The sequence below is a fragment of the Astatotilapia calliptera genome, chromosome 5 (assembly GCF_964374335.1).
Source record: "Astatotilapia calliptera chromosome 5, fAstCal68.1, whole genome shotgun sequence".
NCBI lineage: Eukaryota > Metazoa > Chordata > Actinopteri > Cichliformes > Cichlidae > Astatotilapia > Astatotilapia calliptera.
Window position 1 is genome coordinate 17319530 of NC_137426.1, and position 20641 is coordinate 17340170.

The following is a 20641-nucleotide window of genomic DNA, read 5'->3' on the forward strand; positions in this document are numbered from 1 at the left end:
GAGAAAAACACTTTTGCTATCACAGGGCCACATCTTACACAGAAGCCTTTCATTTATGTCACAACATCCGCAAAGTAAGTCAACTATCGGATGTCTGTCTGTCAGATAACTCAGTCTCTGATGTTTGTGGCACAAACCTTCAAAGTGCTTCACCAGAACAGGAAGATATGAATTATTACCCAGTCATTATATCCCTTCTGAGCAGCAGAAATACATCAAAAAGAAATCAGTAGAATCGTGTTTACCCTATTTCTGTGGATTTAATTGGTTGAAATACATTGCATGTAGATTTTTTTAATGTATTCAGAAATTCAAATTAGTTGGCTTAGAGGGGACAAACTGGAAAGCGACAGTGTTATGGGTGGGATTTCTACAGCATGTGACATTTAACATAGGTGTTTCTTTGGTTTCCTGTGAACTACTGCTTCTGTACCTTACATCAGCCCCTGCTTTTGCTTCTATTGTGTTCTCAGCCCAACATTAAGGAAGTGTCAAAGGAAGCTTAAAAACAGAAGTAAGCTAGACCCTGGAGCCAAAACAAGAGGCTGGAAATGGAAAAGCAAACTTGAGACAACCAAAACAACATCCTTTATGTTGCAATGTTGTACATACACTTCACTGAATAATTCTAAGTAGTCTTGCTTCACATCCACAAGGCTGTTGACAGTAACATGTGCAGTCTAAATCGGTTCAGCTTTTAACAGAGATGAAAAAAAGGAACAACCAAATTGGAATTGCTGCAGTTATTCAAGTTTTATTGTACAGACGTGAATAAATTAATCTAATCTGTCATCTATGACAAAACTTTTTAGACATCCGCTCAAGGTTTTCAGTTTTGGCGCTTAAAACAAACAAACAAAAAAAAGCCCACTCAGTATACTTTGATAGTTTATCAGCACGCAGGGTAAGGAGGGTAAGATATGCCGCCCACTCTTCTTTTTGGATTAAACCGTTGAAAGTTGTGACGAGCTAAGCGAGCCACATCTGAGATCTGGTTTGGGTTATGAGACACCCTCAGTGCAGACCGATCCTGAAAAATATTTTTAAAAACACCGTTTAATTTGTGACATGTACAGCACCCTCCGTAATTATGTTAACAAGAGCGAGAAACTGTATACTAGGAACAGCTGCTTATTTATTAATTATTAAATCAGTCAGCCCTGTGGCAGCTTGGACTGTATAAAAACCACACAGTTGTCCAGTTCCTCACCTCCAGTTGTTTATTCAGTGGTCCTTTTGGGTTCTTCACATTAACACTGCTCTGCAGGTCAAGGCTGCTGGGTGGTGGCAGGGTGCTCTGCCCTGTGTTGGACCACCCTGATAGACAGTGCTTGAAGGTGGAAAAAAAAGAAAGAAAAGAAAGAATGCTTTGAGATGAATTTATAGATTTGAATACAGGGGCCATAACACAAGTTGCAGAGATGGCTGATCGGCTATACAGACCTCATGGTCAAATTCACAATTGCGGGTACTTTACAGTCAGAACATCCGACCAATCAGTTTAAAAAAAATAAAATTAAAAAAAAAAAAAAGATGCTAAAGCCTTTCTAGAGATGGGATATGCAACACTTCTGTATCATAGTATCTGGTAAAGTGATGGCATTACTTCAGATACAATAATTTTCCTCAGAGCTATATTCATACAAAGTCATGGTACTTGTGTAATATACCTGAGATACCAAGTAGGACATCAAGCCACACAGGATGCATGAGGTCAAAATTTTCTTTCTGCGTCATAACAGGCCACAGTACTGCAAGTGTTCACTATGCTGAGCAACACGCATTCTGAGAGGTACACATTTATCAGGAGTAGTAATCTCGTGCATGCCTATCTCTTAAAGTTTGCAGCATTTAAATGTGCTGTGTCTACAGCACCATATTAAGGTGTTTATTGGTCTATATCGCCTGTACAGATACAGGTGATGCAGATTTGTCAGCTGCACCTCCATGATGTGGATCTCCTATTCTACCATATCCCAAATATGCCCTCTTGGACTGAGATCTGGTGACTGCAGAAGACATTAGAGTACAGTGAACTCACTGTCATGTTAAAGAAACCACTCGTAGATGAACATGGCCTCAGTCTCCTGTTCTTAGCTTACAGGAGTGGCACCCAGTGTGATCTTCTGCTTTTGCCTTTTCCTATCAGGTCAATGCAACCTCACCCAGAGAAATGCGGCTCATCGGCTGCTCTGTCGCTTTCAGACCATTCCCTCTTAACCCTAGAGGTGGTTGTGTGGGAAAATCCCAGGAGATCAACAGTTTCTGAAATACTCACACCCACCCGACTGGCAAAAACAACTATGCCACGCTCAAAATAAGTTAACTCACCTTTCTTCCCTATTTTGGTTCTCACTTTCAGCAGTTTCAGCATGTCGTGTTGACCATGTCTACATGCCTACATGCATTGCGTTGCTCCCATGTGACTGGTCAATTAGATATTTGTGTTAGCAAGCATATTAATGGGTGTACCTTACAAATTGGCCAGTGAGTGTGCGTTTGTGTGTATATACTGAAACATTACAGTTTATTAGCTATAAGAGCAGCAAGTAAGACAATAACCCGTGCACACGGTCTAACTGTTTTTAGGAAGTGAGATGTTGCACCTTCAAATCACCAATGAATGGAAAGACACAATGGCTAGAAGGGGTTTTATTATTGTGGGACAGTGGTTCAATCAAATCAAGTGGTGATGATCTTTAGTCATTAACCTGTAACTCACCGATGGTAATCCTAAACTGTCAGAAGGGTCAAAGCTGCATCGCCGATGAGCTTTGTATATGTAAGGTGGCAGAAGCCTGGTGCGAGGGATGCTGACCCTTAGAAATACAAGAGAAAGAAGATGAGTAAGAAATCTGAAGAAATCTATTGTGAGGTGATAATTTTTTCAAACTAATCCTGATAATTTTTTAGTCAATATCACACAGCAACACTACTGATTACAGCACATTTGAACAAAATGTAAAATGAGAATACAGGCGCCGTTGCTTTTAGTTATTAGGACTTGATCCAGTGGAGGTTTCGGACGCCCTTTTCACAGGTTTCCCTTGCCTTGTTGCAGTGTATCATACTACAGATCAAAGCTACCATAGCTTGCTTTTTGTGTCGCTGCTGTTTTACTGAATTCAGAAACAGCTTCAGCTTTTAACGTGTAAAATATGGGAAGGCAGAAAAAAATAACACAAGGTCTAAGTCCCTGCTGCACACAGTAGAGCTGCTGCCTCCTGTATTCAATTGAAAGTGACAGACTAATATATTTTAGATAAAACTGATGAAGTGCTTTAATGTTCATAAGTGGTTTAACAATGCAGTTCAAGTGCAGCCCATCAGTACCTGATTAGAGCAGGTTCAGCAACAGTGTGAGAGTGGGAGGATTTAGGCTTTTTGCACAAGGGACAGCACTCCTGAGAGTGGAGGGGGACCGGGAACAGTCTGCTGTTAATCCTGTAAGAGAATGTACCTGCACAAAAGGTGAGCAAGCAGAGACAAGTGTTAGAACAGCCTTAATGAGAGGAAATAGAAAGTGGCCTGTTCAGATAAATGCTCCCTCTTACACTGATGAGTGTCCATGTTAGCTTGTGGGCCATCCTTGTCTGTTAGCAGTTGTGTCACTGGCTGGTTCCCCTGAGAGAATCTGTGAGGAAAATCTTAATGAACCACAGGAAAACACAGTATGGATATATAATAGAGATATTTAAAGAGCACCACTCACTCGGTTTGTCCACTGTGGACACACTCGTCCTTATTGAGCGATCGAAATACACAGAGATCATTGAAGAACTCGTCTGAGCGCTCTATCAAGGAGTCCTCAGTATCCAGCACTCCTAACAGGGTAAAAACAAACATCAGCTGTTATCGGTACTTCTGCTTCAAAGATAAAAAGTGGACTCAAGGCGTGGAGATGTCAGAAAGCAGCTAAACAGGACAGTTATAAGCACCTGGGTATCCCATCGGCCAACAGGAACCACAATAACAATACATGAAGGTCAGCTAAAGCCGAATACCTCCACAAGGTAAGACAGGTGCTGAGAAGCCAGCTCAATGTTAGGAAAAAGATCCAAGGCATCAATACAAACACCCTACCAATCACCAGATACCCAGCTGGAATAATAAGCTGGCCACAGAATGAGATAGACACTAATGATGTAAAGACACAAAAACACCTTACAGTGCACGGAGGTGTCTACCCGAAGTCCAGCACCCTGACGCTCTATGAGCAATGGAACGAGAGGCAAGAGCGACAGGATGAAACACGGAGCATACGTGAATATACCATGAGGATCGCCCCTTGAGATGAGCTGCTCCAAGAATACCTCAGGCAGCTGAAGACAGACGGTGATGACAAAGAGGAAGAGGAACTATCACTGGACGACCAACCTCCTGCATAGGATGTACCATTGACATAAGACAGATACAGAGGAAGTGGCTGACACCAAGAAATCCTACCAGTTGCTAGAAAAGGCCGGCTTAAAGAACAGCACAAAGGTTCAGTCCGAACCTGGGTGGCTGGCTGGGATAATGTTCAGGAATATGTGTTGTTCATATGGACAAGTGTCCAACTCCCGATGGGAAATGCTACCACAGGTAGTAGAGAACAACGGGGCTAAGAAGTCTCTGTCCAGAAGTGCAGTCAGTACCTTAAACTCTGGTAGAGGATCAGAGCCTGACGAACATGCATACCACACTCCCAGGGGGCAACGGGGAGAATTTTGATATGATAATTTATCTTTCATCATTATTAAACAATTTAAATATCAGAAAACAGGTCTATGTAAAGAAAACTTAACATGCAACATTACACTAGAACTATACTCCGCCTTAATTCAAAAGAAAAAGCTGTAATAAATGTATTGAGATGTCTGTGGATATCTCCACAATCAGACTTTTTAAATTATTTGTTAATCTTGGGCACCACAATAGAAAATGCAAAGGTTATATCTAGGTTATATCTATTTCACTACTGCAGGTTCTATGAGTCAGTACTTTCAAAAGCATATTGTGAAAATGTATTACATGTGGGATTAAAAAAAAGAAATCATGTAACTTGACTTTTCAGCATTATAGATTTCCTGTTACTAGAACGATTAAATCAAAGGTCAGAGGAAAGGTCAAAAGGTTAAATAGATCTAATAATAAGATTTGAAATATATGCAAACTAATTTAACCTAAATTAGCAAAGCGTGGCTCCCTATATTTCAGGAGCATTTTGGCTGCAGATCAGTGCGATATGTGACAGACCGATAAAGCTTACCTGCTATCCAGTCATATCCGAGTAAGGGTGGTAGGTGATGCCTCTCTGGGTCAAGGACGTCTTTGAAATCGTCCGACTGAAACGTGACCCTGCTCTGCACACCCCTCTACAAAAAACAAGCAGGCAGTGCATTAGCAATCAGCATATTCTACTTCCACCTTTTCAGTGGACATAAAGCACACAGCTTGCTGCAGACTTGTAGTTTATAAACTAGTTGTAACGATATAAATACAAAGCTCCCAAACCAATGTAGATGTGAATTAGCTTTTTTGAAGGGGGATTGTCAGTGAAATACTAGTGAGTGCCTTTTCAGTTTGAGATGAATTATTTATTCCTACTAACTTTATAAGAGTAACACAGGCAGGGTAATGCTGATGCTCCTTTGCTTACCTGTCCTTTGCTCGGATTTACTACACAGGACTTGGTGCTGAATGGCTCTGTGTCTTGTTTCTTGCTGCCTCTAATGAGATCTGATTTAACTGTTTGTTCAGCAGTTCCTTCTCTGTGTTTGGTGAAAGATGGTGTGAAAACAGTCTTTTTGATGACTGTTCTTTTCTCACAAGTGTCTGATGAAGACAGGAAGAAAATGATTTCTAAATGATTATTTCACACATTACATGCAGACCACAGGCTCACAGTCAAATGGAAAGTACCAGCAGGATAAAAAGGCTCCACAACAAAAAAAACAAAACAAAAAGAAAAAAAAACTGCCAATAGTGTCAATAGTGAAAAGGTGATAAAGACACAAATATTTTTTTTATTTTAGTTACATTTGAACACATATCAGTTAATTGTCATCTCTGATGAATGGTAATAAAGGTGCACTTTGTAGTTTTTCTTCCAGATACTTTCAAATTTTACACATCATTTCATCATGTATATACTAAATCCACTATTAAAAAATAAAACCAAGCACCATCCACTCTCTATAATAAAGCTCACATCTCCAGGGAAGAAATACTTATATTTAAAGTACTTTATTAATAATTACTTCAGGCCTCAGTCACACTACACCACGAAAAACCATTTGTCTTGCATTTGATTGCGAGTGTCTGAAGTGGAATGTTGAGCATCTTAATTTAATCAAACCTATCATACTATCGAGGGGCGTGAAAGAAATGTGAATATGTTGCACTGTGTGAGCGAACTGCTGCTTCACTGTGTCGAAATGTGACTAAAAAACTGAAACGCCCACTCTGCTTGCTGTAAACAGAAAAAATAAAGTTTTATCCATTTATCTGTTCAGTTCAGTTCTGCTTTATTTCAGGGTTGTTAGGGAACAGAAATATGCGGGCCTTTGCTCTAAACACTCACAGTTACGGGGCAAAGCCAAAGTTTTGGCACTGCACTCAGCTTTGAGCAATCCATCCGTAAAAGTTACGCACTCATTCTGGTAAACTTGCTCTCCTCTCATTCCAAATAAATGAACACTCCTAAAGACAACTAATGCACATATATCGGGCGCAAAATAAGACTTTTTTGTGCTATTTGCAGGCATTTGCTAAAAACTTTAGCAACTCAATTGTATGTGATTTATTACATTATATCCTCACTTGGAGAAGTAAATGATGGAGCAGACTAACTCCGACCGATCTTGGCAATTAATTTTCCATTTACAAATAAGACAGCGATTAACTGCAGACGTGATACAGGTTTACTCCCACAGTGTGGCCTATGCAGTCGCTTTGCAACCAAAGCTGGTCACTGAGAGGTTGAGGGTGCTGCACGCTTAACTTCTAGATCATAGGTGCCAAATTTGGCCCGCAGCCTAATTACATTTGGCCCGCGAAGCCATACCAAATTACTATTAGAGCTGGCCTACCTGTATTATACAGCTAATATATATATTGTTTAGTATTAAGCTTTGCTTGTTCCATATTCAGTTTTTCAGAAAAACTTGTTTGAGTCCATAAGAAAAGATTTATTCTTATATCTGGAGGAAGATTTTTTTTTTTCAATAAATATTAACGTTAGCCCGCGACTTTGTTCCAGTTTTGAATTTTGGCCCACTGTGTATTTGAGTTTGACACCCCTGCTGTAGATGACAATTTGGTTGGTGCAACTATTTGCAAAAAAATTCATTCCAATCACTCACCAACCACCACCTCTCGTGATCGCACAGAAGTTACCGGCCTATTTTTCCTCTAGTGTGACTGAGGCCTTAGTGAAATCCGAAACAGACTATGAGAGTTTGAGAGTAAATATGTGAAGTTTGGCTCTGTAATGTCTGTTACAGCATCAGGCGCTGCAAGTTCTAACTGGGAATGAAGCAGTAAAGTGACGGTGAGGTTAGGGTCTTTTCACTCAGGAGTGAGGCAGCAATTGCACCTTCTGTTGCAAAACCAACAAACATTGCACATTACATGTCTTCAGAGACGCCCACATAACAAGGCTTTCTGACTGCGAGATGTGAAACAGCAGCCGCGGTGCACAGACCCAGTTCAGTTTCACAGACTGTAGAACAACCCACATGGCACAGTAGCAGTATCTGTATTAACACACAGACTGCTCTGGATATGATAGCAAATTACCTTTTTTATCTTGTACACAAATATTTTGTTCTTGGTAGAATACTGAAATGAACGAGCTGCGTTTGTGTTTATACATTTATAAATTTGCCCTTTTTCAATCTGGCTGTATGTGATCGAGAGAATCAAACCCCATGTGTGGCTTCTTCGTGGTCTGCCAGTAGCGAGTCCACCTCTAGATGTTACAGCACCACAGATCTGATGCAGATAGCAACAGATTAGAGATTTATCACAGCTAATTGGGGTATTATTGCAAATAGATTGCATGTAAGTGGCAACTTGATCCTTTTCAATCAAAAACTGATTAAACAGGATCAAGACTGAGTCCATCGTATTTTCATTTTATTGTAGTCTTGACACACCAAGGTCATTTTGCAGATGGCAACTGACTGGGAATGGTCTCAGACTTGGTCACTGACTTCGAAATAATATGTTACTATTTCATGAAAAATATATGTTGACTTTCATTTTGATGGCAGCAAAACATGGGCCAGGGGCAACGAAGGCCAGAAAAGTAAATGGTACTAAAAAGAAACAGCTAGAGGAGCAGGTCAAGATGATTGGATTAAAAAAAAAAAAAAGCGTTTTAAACAGGCAGAGTTTCCCAGAATCAAAGATGGACAGAGGTTCAGCAATCTGTACAAAACAGCATGTACAGCTTGTGGAACAGGTTCAGAATAATTTCTTCAATGTGAAATTAAAAAGATTTTGAATATCTAATCTACAGTACGTAATATCATCAAAAGATTCCAAGAGTCTGAAGAAATCTCTCTACACAAAACACAAGGCTGAGAATCAATACTGGATGCCCATAGTCTTCTGACTATCAGGCAGCACTACATTTAATGATGACTCTCTCATGGAAATCACTACATGGACTTAGGTAAAGTGAAAACAGTTTCTTTTTGGAAAACATGGCTGCTATGTCCTTTGGACTAAAGAGGAAAAGGGGCATAGAGCTTGTTAATAATGCTCATGGCATGGGAATACATCAGCATCTATGAAACTGGCATCTGGAAAGGTCCCATGAGTGCTCAAATATATCCTCGTTTCCAGACTTCTTTTTCAGGGAAAGTCTTGGATATTTCAGTTCCTCCATGCTGCATGTATTTCAACAGCATGGCTGCTGGGCATTGAACTGGCAAGCGTACAGTTACTTCTAACCAAGTAAAAGCATTTGACACATCATGAAATGAAAAATTTGACGAAGAAGACCATCTGAGCAGCTAGAATCCCCCAAAAGACAAGAATGGGACAACATTCCTGTCCCACAAATCCACCACGTGGTCTCCTCGGTGTCCAGACGTGTACACAGTGGTAAATATGATCCTGTCCCACGTTTTTTGAGACGTGTTGCTGCCATCAAATTCAAAATGGCATTATCTTCGCCTCTAAAACCGTACGTTTTCTAGTTTAAACATTTGTTCTAATGTGAATATGCGCCTACGAGATCTGCAGATCATCGCAGTCTGCCTTTATTTACGTTTTACACGTTCTTGGAGTTGGGGCTGTATATGTGAAGGAGTTTAATCTGGCTATCTGGTAAACAAAACGTCGACAGCTTTGGTTTGTTGTGATGTGAGGTCTGGATTGATCAAGAGCAACTCTTAGCTCATTGCTAATTACTTCTCTCGTGCTGCTGGCGTCAAGTAAACAAACAGTTTAATTACCGGCAAACTTCACGGAAGACTTGGCTAGGGCCGCCCTTGCAAGGCCGCGGTCTCCACCGGTCATCCCGATCGTTTCTTCAAGTGGTCTTCTCTCCTCAGCTCCATCCTCTCTCTCCCTCTTGCGGCTTTCACGGCAGCCGCACAGCCGCTCCAGTTTCTCTCCATGCTGCCTCAACTGGTCCAGTAACTGTTTATTGCGCTCTCGCAACACCTCCAGCCGATCCATGGACATTTAGTTTTAATATTAGAGAAAGCAAATAAAATGTAGCTTTAATTAAAAGTACATCAAACACACAAAGAAACTTTCGGGATCTTCTATGCTTTCAATTAGGCCGACTCCATAACAACGCGTTGACAACAGTGATTTGATTGGCTGTTAACATTTTACCCACAATTCTGAGCATTCTTAAAGTGACAGGCACACGTGTAACTATAAATTTTCACTACAAGGCCAGATGTTGAACAACAGAGGGCGCCACACTTCCATGATGGAAACAGGACTGATGGGTGACTTCCCCAGAAACAACAGGACCCACGTTTTTTAGGATATTAGCTGGCTTTTTCTCCCCCTTTTTCATCCCCCCTTTTAAAAAGAAACACTTATAAGTACATTTTTATGTTTCTGTTTTCAGTAAGTTTCTGCTACTACTTAATTTTTTCCCCCAAGAAGCACGAAGGAGTGACCAAAGTCTAAAAAATATCAAATTCTTCAGTAGCATAATTTTATATTGTCGGGCATTTTATATCACAATGCCCGACAAGTTTATCTCACAATAAAAGTATCCTGTTACCTGTACTATTTTAATAAATGTATATGTATAATATATGTACTTCAGTAGTTACTTGTTATTTTTTGTTATATTTTTACTTTTGCCTTCCTCTCCACTCAAAGCACTTTGGTCATTTTCCTCTAACCTCTGGCATCAACAAGGCATTTTCTTTCAGAGAACCGCCACTCACTGCATATTTTCTCTTTTATCAAACCATTCTCTGTAAACCCTAGAAATGGTTTTCTGGGGAAACCCCAGCAGATCAGCAGCATCTGAAATACAAGTCCAAAGTCCCTTAAATCACCCTTATTCCTTCAACAGAACTTCTGTACTGTAAAATGGTTCCAGTTAGTGATTTGCTATTAAATATGATATTTTTTGGATTAACATCACCTTCTGCATACCCATTGCCAAGATAATAGAGGAGTTTTGAAATTATGTATTTATTTTTAAAGTAGGAGAATTTTTTTTAAATGCCATAAAGGAGAACATAATCCAAAGTTCATTATAAATATTAAAATTAGCAACATCATGAACAATGTACCTTAAAAGCAGTTTGTTCCTATGATGTACTAGTTACATTCCAATACATTTTTAATGTTGATATACATAACCATATAATATTTAATCATGCCTCCATAACTTTGCAGCCTTTTGTTTTTTGTAAAAAAATTTTTAGTGTTTCTGTAAAAGTACTTGGTTGCTCTCTACTTATTGATAAGGTCAGTGATGTAAAAAATATGAACGCACAAGGTCAAACTTAGTCTTAAAGCCATTCACAAAGCATGTTTTAAAAATTTTACAAAACACGAGCCCAACAACATCCAGCTAATAAATGAAAAGAAAAAAATGTTATTTATAGCACAAGAAAAACAAAACAAGATACGATAGACTACAGAGAACAGAACAAGCCTTTAAAGGCTGAGTTGAGCCTAAACAGTACCATCGGGGTTTCAAAGAAAACAAGGACAAAATGCTCCCAAGAAACCCATATTAGGTGCAAGGAAGACCAGGCAGCTCAGAGGAAAATCCTCCACAGGCCCCTACAAGAGGTGCTAGAAAATAATAGAACCTTTGGTGAATTTACAGTTAAAACTACTTGTATTTACAGCCTTTATGTCATACACAGTTTAGGATATTTGGCATGTAGTAATGAACTTGTTTGCAAATTTCCTAAATGAAGACACAGGCTCCCTAATAACTGCAAAACCCACCCATCACTTGTCAGCAAACTATAATTATTCTACTTCAGGGTCTGACATACTTCTTGTTTTCAGTACTCGGACATCTCCAGTTGTCATTGATACAGCCAGAGAGGCATTCATTTTTAAGACCACAATTTTTAATGTTACTGTGTTATACTGACTTGTCTTTGTACTATTTTGCATGTGCATTTTACTAAAACGAATTGAGATGAACAGCAGAAACAAGAGCATTAACGTCTCTCTGAGCCCTAACTGTAAATTGCAGTAATAAATTATATGAAGGCACTTTAAGTGACTGACCTGTTGCATTTGGACTGGATTTAAGTCTATGGGTGTATCTAATATTTTTATCTAACATACAAGCAGTTATCGCCATGACTGTATTTGAACATGACCCAGCTGATGTTTTTGCCCAGCTGCTGCTATTTACTCGTAAGATTAAAAATATAGAAGAGCGCTGGTTAACATTTGCTTACAGTTGTACTTTATTTATTCTGTTTATCTGTCTCAGTGGCAGTAACTATACTTTGCCCATGAAGTTCAGGATGTGTCTTTATCCTATGATTCTCTTATACATACAAACTTTAGTCTCTATGAATATAAACTGAGAGAAACTACAGCAATGAACATGCACGCTTCAGTTTCCTGTTTTTCTCAGTTTTAAATGTGATGTCGTCATCAGAACTTTTTTTATACCTTAGAGTTCTCGTAATACACCAAGTACTACCGAATCAGCACATTCTTTTCCTGTTGCCACGCTGCCGTTAGCTGATGATATTCGTATCAGATAAGAGCATGCAAAGATCAATCAATAATCAGAATTTCTTGCCAACTTCCTGTAGATCAGCACCCTCATTTTCTTCTCATTGTATGACCTTTCAAGGGCAATCTGTGCTTGTAAAAGTGTAGACAGCAGCATGTGGTCACTCTTTTTACTGGGTGGCTTGATGACATTGGTTTATTTACATTAAACTGTCCATGCGTGGTAGCACTAATGACATTGTTGCAGGTGTTGCAGGGTCACACCTATAATCATATGCCTGATCCCCTGTGGAGTGAATGGTGTGGAACTGTGTGGGCGAGCACCTGCTCAGTATTCCAGTCACGGCTCGTTTGCACTGAGAGCTGTCCAGGCCGGCCCAGTATGATTAGCTGACCACAGTAGTGTGGCGTTGCACCCCATTATCATTAAACAGTACCAGTCATGAAGTCATATACTCCTCCCTGTCTCTCTAATTACACCCCCACTGTTGGGCTCTGAGCAATTACTGCCCGCCGCCAGAACGTTTCATTGTTCATTAGGCACAGATAACGGACACATCAACAACAAAAACAAAAGAAAATGTGAAAATATTCATATTTCTGATAACGAAATCACCTAAGAAAGACATTTTCTTTTCAAAGAAACCACTGATGTGTTCAGAAGAATGGCTGTGCAATTATTAGAAAATGAGTCCCATGACCCAGAGAAACTGTTATATTTGTCGTGATGTGTTCAGAAGGACCGTTTCAAGTCTTTGTATCCTTTCCTGTTTGGCTCTGTGTAATGAAGCTCTTACTAAATACTAAATCAGCATAGTGCAATTGGCTCACATATAGAGGGAAAGAACTGTTTACCATTACAGTTGCTTAAAGCTATTTATGTATAACTTAGCTTATAATAATAAAGAAACAAATAGCATTAGTGACAATTAGTATTAATAAGAATTAACATATAGACTGTATACAAAAGCCTGGAGAGCCGCTGCTATTTTAGTTTTTGGGTTTTTGGAGTGAGAATTAACAATATTTAGATGAAAGAACAGAGTGTTGCCAACTAACAGGCAAATTTATTTAGAAAATTATTTCTATGCGTAATTTGTGATGAGATACAAGTGAAATAAAACTGGAGCATAGCTTTCTTTGACTTGCTGGGAGTACATTAAATGCACCTTAAGCTGTAGTATTTAGCAGATAATTCAATAAAAATGCTCCAAAAGGCACCAACGGCACAAATATGAGCTGGAGTTAAAGCTGCCCAGTCGGACTCACCCTACCTTCAAAAGAGCCACACCCTAATAATATATAACTTTTGTCCAACAAGATTTCTATAAAAATCAAACCTCAGTAGCTGTTACGAAGAAGAAATCTACTATAGCTATAAACATGTTGTTAATTGCTCTAAGTTGGGCATTTTAACATTTGAAAAAGGAGAGATCATTTGGAACAACTGAACATGAGTTGAAATAGACAAATTTGTTTTTATTGTCTTCACTAATTATTGTAGAAATGAAAAATCACAGCGATTTTTGCAAATTGATGATGATTCATCTCACGAATTATGACACACTGCTCTCCCCTACATAAACCTTCATAGGTTTAAAGTGTCAGTATCAATATTGGTATCATCAGTACTGTCCCTGTATTAACTTGGTATTAGAGCAATATCATGGCAGAGAGCACTGAGATTTAAACCACGCAGAGTGGAGGCTGATTGGCTCAAAGAAAGTGGGGAAGAAGATATTAGACTCGTGTAATGATATCACTAGTAATGATGTCGCTTTGCCGCACTGAGTTTGATAGCATGGGAAAATGGTAGTGAAGAAAAGAACAGACTAGCAGCCAAACACCCAGGAAAGCAGGCAAATGGATGAATACAGATCTTACTTATTTGAAATTATGCATAAGTTCAATAAGGAAGATCTGCATAATAGTAATAATAGAAATTTGGCACTAACGTCAAATGGCCAGTGGAGCACCTAGGGGTGTGCCCACAAGGGTGTGCACACTGGACGCTTGTCACATATTGCTTTGAAACTGATGGCATTCAAGCCTCTTGTTGCATAGATGCCTAGATGTATTTACTACCGGGTCATATGTCAATCAAAAGTATTCTTCATTGTTAATAGTGGTCACTTCATTACTTGCCTGGAAGTAGGAGTGCCAAAGACACTAATAAGAACAAATAGTTTTAATTTTGACCATCGGATAGGAGTCTATCTGATGGTCAAAATTAATTTTTATTTTCACATTCAGCACATTTTGGTGTCAGACCGATCTCCTGAAATGACAAATGCATCATATTGTATAAACAGTTTTAGTCTTAAATACAAGAAAAATGTGGTGAAAGAAGACAATTTTGTTTCCTTGTGCTACAGTGCCTGAAACAGAAGAACTAAAACACAGAACTAACAAAAAAGTGATCCAACTGATGCTGATAGCTATCAGCTCCTGAGCAGCAATTATTTTTCAGAGCCGATTATCATCCATGGTAAATGATTTCTGCACACAGAGTGTTTTGGACAGTGAAAGTCTTTCACATACAGCTCAGCTCCCTTCACGTTCGCGATGAAAAGAAAGATAACGTCACAATAAGACAAAGTAGAAGATTTAGGCTGAGCTCAGATTTATTAATATGAATGCTGTTTGAATATTTCAAATATTTTTAAGCATTTCAAGCAAAATCTTTGCATTCACATTGCATATTCGCTAGGACATGCTTTTTCTGAGTTTTAGTGTTTATACAGCACACACAGTTTTGCCTGGGAAACCAGGTATATCTACATTTGTTTTCAGTCGACCTAGGGAAACTCAACTTTCTTGTTATAAAAGCCAAACTGTGATAAGGCTTTGCAAAGAAAATCTTTTTTAAAAATCTGAGCTACAAAGCCTCTCTTGACTCCCCTGTTGCAAAGTCCCTATTGCCACAGTGGGAATATGGGGAGGCAAAGAAAATAACCCAGAGCCAAGGTACACATCCAGACTGTGTGTTCTTTGTATTTGCACATAAATGTGAGTGTTTTGTTTTTTCAGATACGTCAGCCATATGCCTATTTCAACAGCAGCGACGTTTCCTGAGAAGATTTTTTAATGTTTTCCTGGAAACATGCATCTGGACATCAACCGAGGTTGGGATTATCACATTGCACAAGAAGATTTGGTAAGTTCAGAGTGACACAGGCCTACTGATGGTGAGAGAGCAGGGTGACCAACAGGATTGGTGAGGGAAGTGGTTTTTGCTGATAAAGAAAGGCAAAGGGTCGATCTTCCCTACAGCTCCAGCGATAAGGCCAGATGCCATTAAGATAAGGAGGATTAGACCTGCCACGGTGCTGTCCTAGCTGCTAAAACCCGAGGGACAGGTGGCTAGTGGGGGGTATTTTGTCACTTCACCTTTCTGTGACCAAAGAAACTCATCCATTCACGTTAACACGTTTTATTTAGTTTAATATTATTGCAATTGACAGCAATCCAGTTATATTTCACCATCAACAGTTCTACCTGAAGCTTAAAAAACTCTCACCATCAATATTTCCATAATAATGAAATAATGAAGAGCTGAATGATTCTCACTGTTCTCTTGTGATTAACAGCTGCAGTGAAAGAGCACTAAATGTCCAACAAAAATGAACGGGTTGAAGGAAAGGTGGTGACAATATGTAAAAAAGAAAGGTCTTGCAAGACGCTACTATTTGCAGTAGTACATTAGTTAAATCTGTAATATATTGATTAGAGTTTATTAATAGGTAAGCTGTGCAGATTAGACGATTGTGCCCCTTCCAGCATGAATTACGATCACGCTGTTGAGTAGTTCAGCCTATGATAATGAATCATCTCCCTACAGTTCAGCATAAATTATACCTTTACAAATATAACAATGTTCAGTAGTGATTGACACTGTCAAAGAGCTACTGTTATGGTGAATTGGGTTGCATCATATTATTAAGTTTTTTAATGATTTTATACTGATGTCAGGGGTCACTGGTGATTGTACCTGTTGTAAATGTGTCAGTAAAATAAAAAGTAGGAAACATTTAAGAAATTATTAAGCAATATCATGAATCTTTTAGTGTTGCATTTTATTTACATTTTTACTTATAGAAGTCTTTTGTTTTTATTGGGTCATTTTGTTTTATTTTATTGAGCTACTTTATTTGGGGTGTTTTGTTGTGTTTAATGTGTAGGCTACGGGTATTCACAACTTTGTGCTAAAAAGTCTTATTTTAAATGCCGTATTTGAAGTATTTGTGGTCCAACTGCAGACAGACTTCAATAAAGCTTTCATAAATGCACCATACAAAGTGTATCGTAGTGCTTTCCATATGAACGCCTAACCTAATTCAAGCTCTTCATGCTGCTGTGACTGTTTCCCCTTTCTTGTTATTACTTTCTAATTAGTTCAGTGCAGGTTTACATCTGCTTGACAAAATAATTCAGGGAAAAACTATTTGTTCTTATTAGTGTCTTTGGCAAGCTAGACAATATTCACAAACTGAGAAGAAACCATGAAAAGCAGAAATTACCCTATGTTCCATCTATAATGGACTTTTTCAGCAGAACACAAACATAAAAAAAGACAATGCTAGTCAAAAAAATATGTTTTTAAAATCTTTTTGTATGGCAAAATCGTCTAAAGAAGTATACTTTTATACTTTCTTTTCCAAAGAAGTTATCCCCAAAGCAATTATGCTCAGCCATGCTTATGCTGCATTTGAGGAATGAATATACCAGCAGCCACTTGTATTTCAACACATTACACCTGCAAACTGTGATCTAATGAATGCTGATTTGTGAGATGAGGACAGAGAACATGAGGTTTGCTTCCCATTTGGTTCCTCAGAGTTAGTCTGCAGCGGGACCTCATTTTGAAGCTTTTATGTTAGCTCTGTGCTTAATGGCCTGTGTGCCTTCTCCGAGGCCTATTAAACACATGCAGTAAATCAACAGAGGAGGAACATACCAGTTAATCACAGCCTTTCTTTCAGGCTGAGGGAAGACAATGACTCTAACTGAATGCCACCAAGCTGACAAAGAGTGTCAGCACAACATACACTGTCAGACAGACAGACAGCCTCAACATCCACCTGCTTCTAACAAGATTCAATGCCACTGTTTCATGCAATCTCTGCCTCTTTCAGCAAACCACTCTTACATAACCAAGAGACTATAGTGGTTTTTGAAAGAAGAGACAAATATAAGTTCATATCACCTCATCAGAAAGTCCCAGTAAATGAGCTTTTTGTAAAATGGCATGGTTTTAATTGTTGGAGTTGAAATATTCTGAGCTTTTTAAGCTTACGCTGACTGCAGGCCTAATCCAACAACCCACAGGATGTAATTAATAGGGAGATGAGAATGTAAAGCCATGATTGCTGCTATTGTCGTGCACCAAGCTCTAAAATAGGCAAAACCGTAATGAGCAGAAATGAAAAACTGTTTTTTAAATGTTTATTAATTAAGGCGTTTACAGTTAGAACATGCTGTTTTCTTGTCTACTTAGTCTAATGAAAAAAATTAAATAAAATTTCTATTTTTTCCAAATTGCATAACACATAATCTATTATCATTCTTAGTTACGGGGTTTAAATATACAAACTGTCTTCCCACAACAACAACATCCTTCTAACCTCACTCTGAGAGTTTCTGAACACACATTCCATTTTCTGGCAAAAGCTTTTTAGCAAAGTAGATCAGCCTTCTCCATCAAATACGTACAGTAGCATTCATCAACAATAGCCTAATTAAAAAGCTTTCAAGCTTGTTTTTCAGATCCACTAATCACCAAGACAGTCCAGTATTTGTTTATGGCCTGCGCGAGAACAAACGGTCTTACAGCAAATAAATCTCCGATAATCTAATTTCAGGTTGCCTACTTAAACGCTATAAGACTCTTGCAAAACCGCAGGTAAACTCTGCACTTCAGTATATGACATGCAATACGTGGAATTGTAAAAAGTACGTTGAAAAAAGTAAAGACTTGATGCGAGCAGAGCAGCTTGTTTGAATTGTGGCAAAATAGAAAAAAGAAAAAAAGAAAAAAGAAAGGTCAACCAAATTAACCAAAGCTTTTTGTTTGCCTACTCCGAATTAAAGCTCGTATATGTTGAAAAATAGAAGTCCTTTCTTTTAAAGCAGCAACATTTTTATTGCCTAAAAAGTAATTTCACAGCTCTTTGTAACACTTAAATGAGCATCTGTGCAAGTCCTCTGCTTTTGTGTGTATTTAGCTCGGTCCTTGTGGGATGACTTCATAGTTCAGAAGCAGAGAGCGATGACCTAACACTTTTATGCCTGATTGCATGTTCCTGTTTCTGTGAGTAAGAAATACATCTCAGCACCTCCCCTGCAGGAATTACACTTGGACCATGCAATAAGACACATCTCTCTGTAGAGCCGACATTAAAGTATTAATAAATAATAATGATGATGTCTTGGGAATATGTTTCAAACTGTGTTTAAAATCCATGTGTAGTTTTCTTTTTTTTAATTGTAACAAGTTATTCTACTTTTTAGTAGTTATTAAAGTTAGTCTGATCATTTCCTATCACTGTAAGCCTTAATTACATGAAATCAGTGAAATCAGTGGACTGATGACCAAATTCAGGATCAACACTGAAATAAATTGATTGCAGTCTTGCAGAAACATTATAGGAGAGGAAACATTCTCCTGCTAAATAAAATCTATGAATAAATTATTAACTCAGTTTCAAATCTCCACTCCCTGCTGCGTTTCACTCCATCAGTCATGCTAAATGACTGCAGCTTTGCACTTGTAAACATCTCTCCACAATTCCTTTTTCTAAATGTAAATGATGCTGCATGTGAGTAATAAACACACGAGTGCATTTTCAACAACACGTGCTCTTTATTTTTATATTTTTTAGTTTTGATCAAGATCCTTAAATTTGTTGTCAATTTCTTGGGTAGCAACAACACCTGACTGGGAGTCTATGATCATCAGCCAAACACATTACTTTCTCTTTATTATCAGCTTATTAGTGTGGTTAATCAGGCTGATAATGAGCCCAGGCGCCATGCCATTTAGATTTGATACCAGGCCAGGTATCCCCATCAGGCTCTCCATAGGCATCTAAGAGCTCCCTGGAGTTAAGTTTTCCTGGACACTAGGGGAGAGAGGGGTGACAGGAGGATCAGCGGTGAGTGGTGCTTGTAGTGATGATGACTGGAGTAGTATAGATCCATATGTTTGTGGCTGCTGGGATGAGAACAAAACAGCTAAAATAGGTTTAAACACACGGTGTATGCCGGATTATTTGTTAGCAGAGGGCTTTGAAGACGTGTTTGTCTTATCTCTCTGAGAGCTTTCCAGATTTTTCTGGTCTTTCCGCTCAGCAGCTGGGCACACTCCACAGTGAGAAAAAGAAATTGATGCTCACTGTAACACAACCAATATCCTTTTGACCCCTCAGCTACACACTTGTTCCTGATGTGCGTTTTTTTTTTTCTTATCACAGTCATGCAATCAAAAACAATCTAGTACTATCACCTCCCATCTGCCTCCTCTTTCTCCCTCCCTCTATCCTCTCCTTCTTTTATTCTCCCTCCCTCTCGGCTGCCTCACTCATTCCCTGAGCAGCACACTGAACTGGATAACGTCTCCTTCAACCCGCAGCACAGACTCATTTCTCTACACACCAGCTCTGAGTGGATGCTCAGCAGGGGTGTTTGAGATATTAGCACGCTGTGGGGGAACGGCTCAGGGACTTCTGCCATCCATATACAAAGGTAAGCCTCCGGATCCTCTAGATTGCATTCCTGTTTGCTGTCAAGTGCCAAAGTGAAAGTGGTTAAAGTTACCCTGTGAAGCTGCAGCCTTCAGGCATCAGGTCAGCAGCAGAGTGGTCCCAGGACAGATTCAAAACACTAAGCTGTTAAGACATTGCTGTGGGGAAAACGTAGATGGCACCGTCACAAAGTTTAGGGCAAAATAAGGGAATGAGAATGAACGCCTATGAAAGTGTGCAGATCGCTGGCTGACCTGATAATCCTTGTTTTGTTTGTACAAAACAGTACCAGTCACTGAACAAAGCCGCATATAATCTTAACGTGCCTAAAACAAAGACTCCATAAGACCTTTAGCACAGCTTGATCCCACTTACAGAGAAAGGCTCTTATTTTGGAGACCCTGAATCTCTGACTGTTAGATTGTATTTGATACTTTTGGGTTTTATTGTTTTCTAGCTTTTAATGTCAAAGCTGCCATGAATACCTTTGGAAATGAGTTAAAATCAATCTGAAAGTGTTTAGCAGAATTTTAACTTTTGATCTGCAATGTCACTCAACAAATGAATTGGTTTTCGCTTAAATGCTCATCTCACTGTTGACAGAGTGCACCACTAACTTAAACACATTAATCTCTGTTGGTTCTCCCATATCTTTTTATATGAATGTGTAGAATTAACAAAATAGCCTGTAGAAGTTGTTTGCACTTGTAATT

General features: G+C 38.9%; 1 protein-coding gene across 1 annotated transcript; it reads right to left on the bottom strand.

Moving 5' to 3' along the window:
* Window positions 1–734: 734 nt before the first annotated feature.
* Window positions 735–9814, bottom strand: miip (migration and invasion inhibitory protein). The gene is made up of 9 exons (XM_026167655.2): window positions 9450–9814; window positions 5642–5817; window positions 5252–5357; window positions 3713–3824; window positions 3555–3634; window positions 3334–3460; window positions 2723–2819; window positions 1211–1330; window positions 735–1030 (listed from the first exon to the last, which is right to left on the bottom strand). Exons 1-9 carry the CDS (start codon window positions 9679–9681, stop codon window positions 893–895), a joined length of 1188 nt encoding a protein of 395 aa, XP_026023440.2. The 5' UTR covers window positions 9682–9814; the 3' UTR covers window positions 735–892.
* Window positions 9815–20641: the final 10827 nt, after the last annotated feature.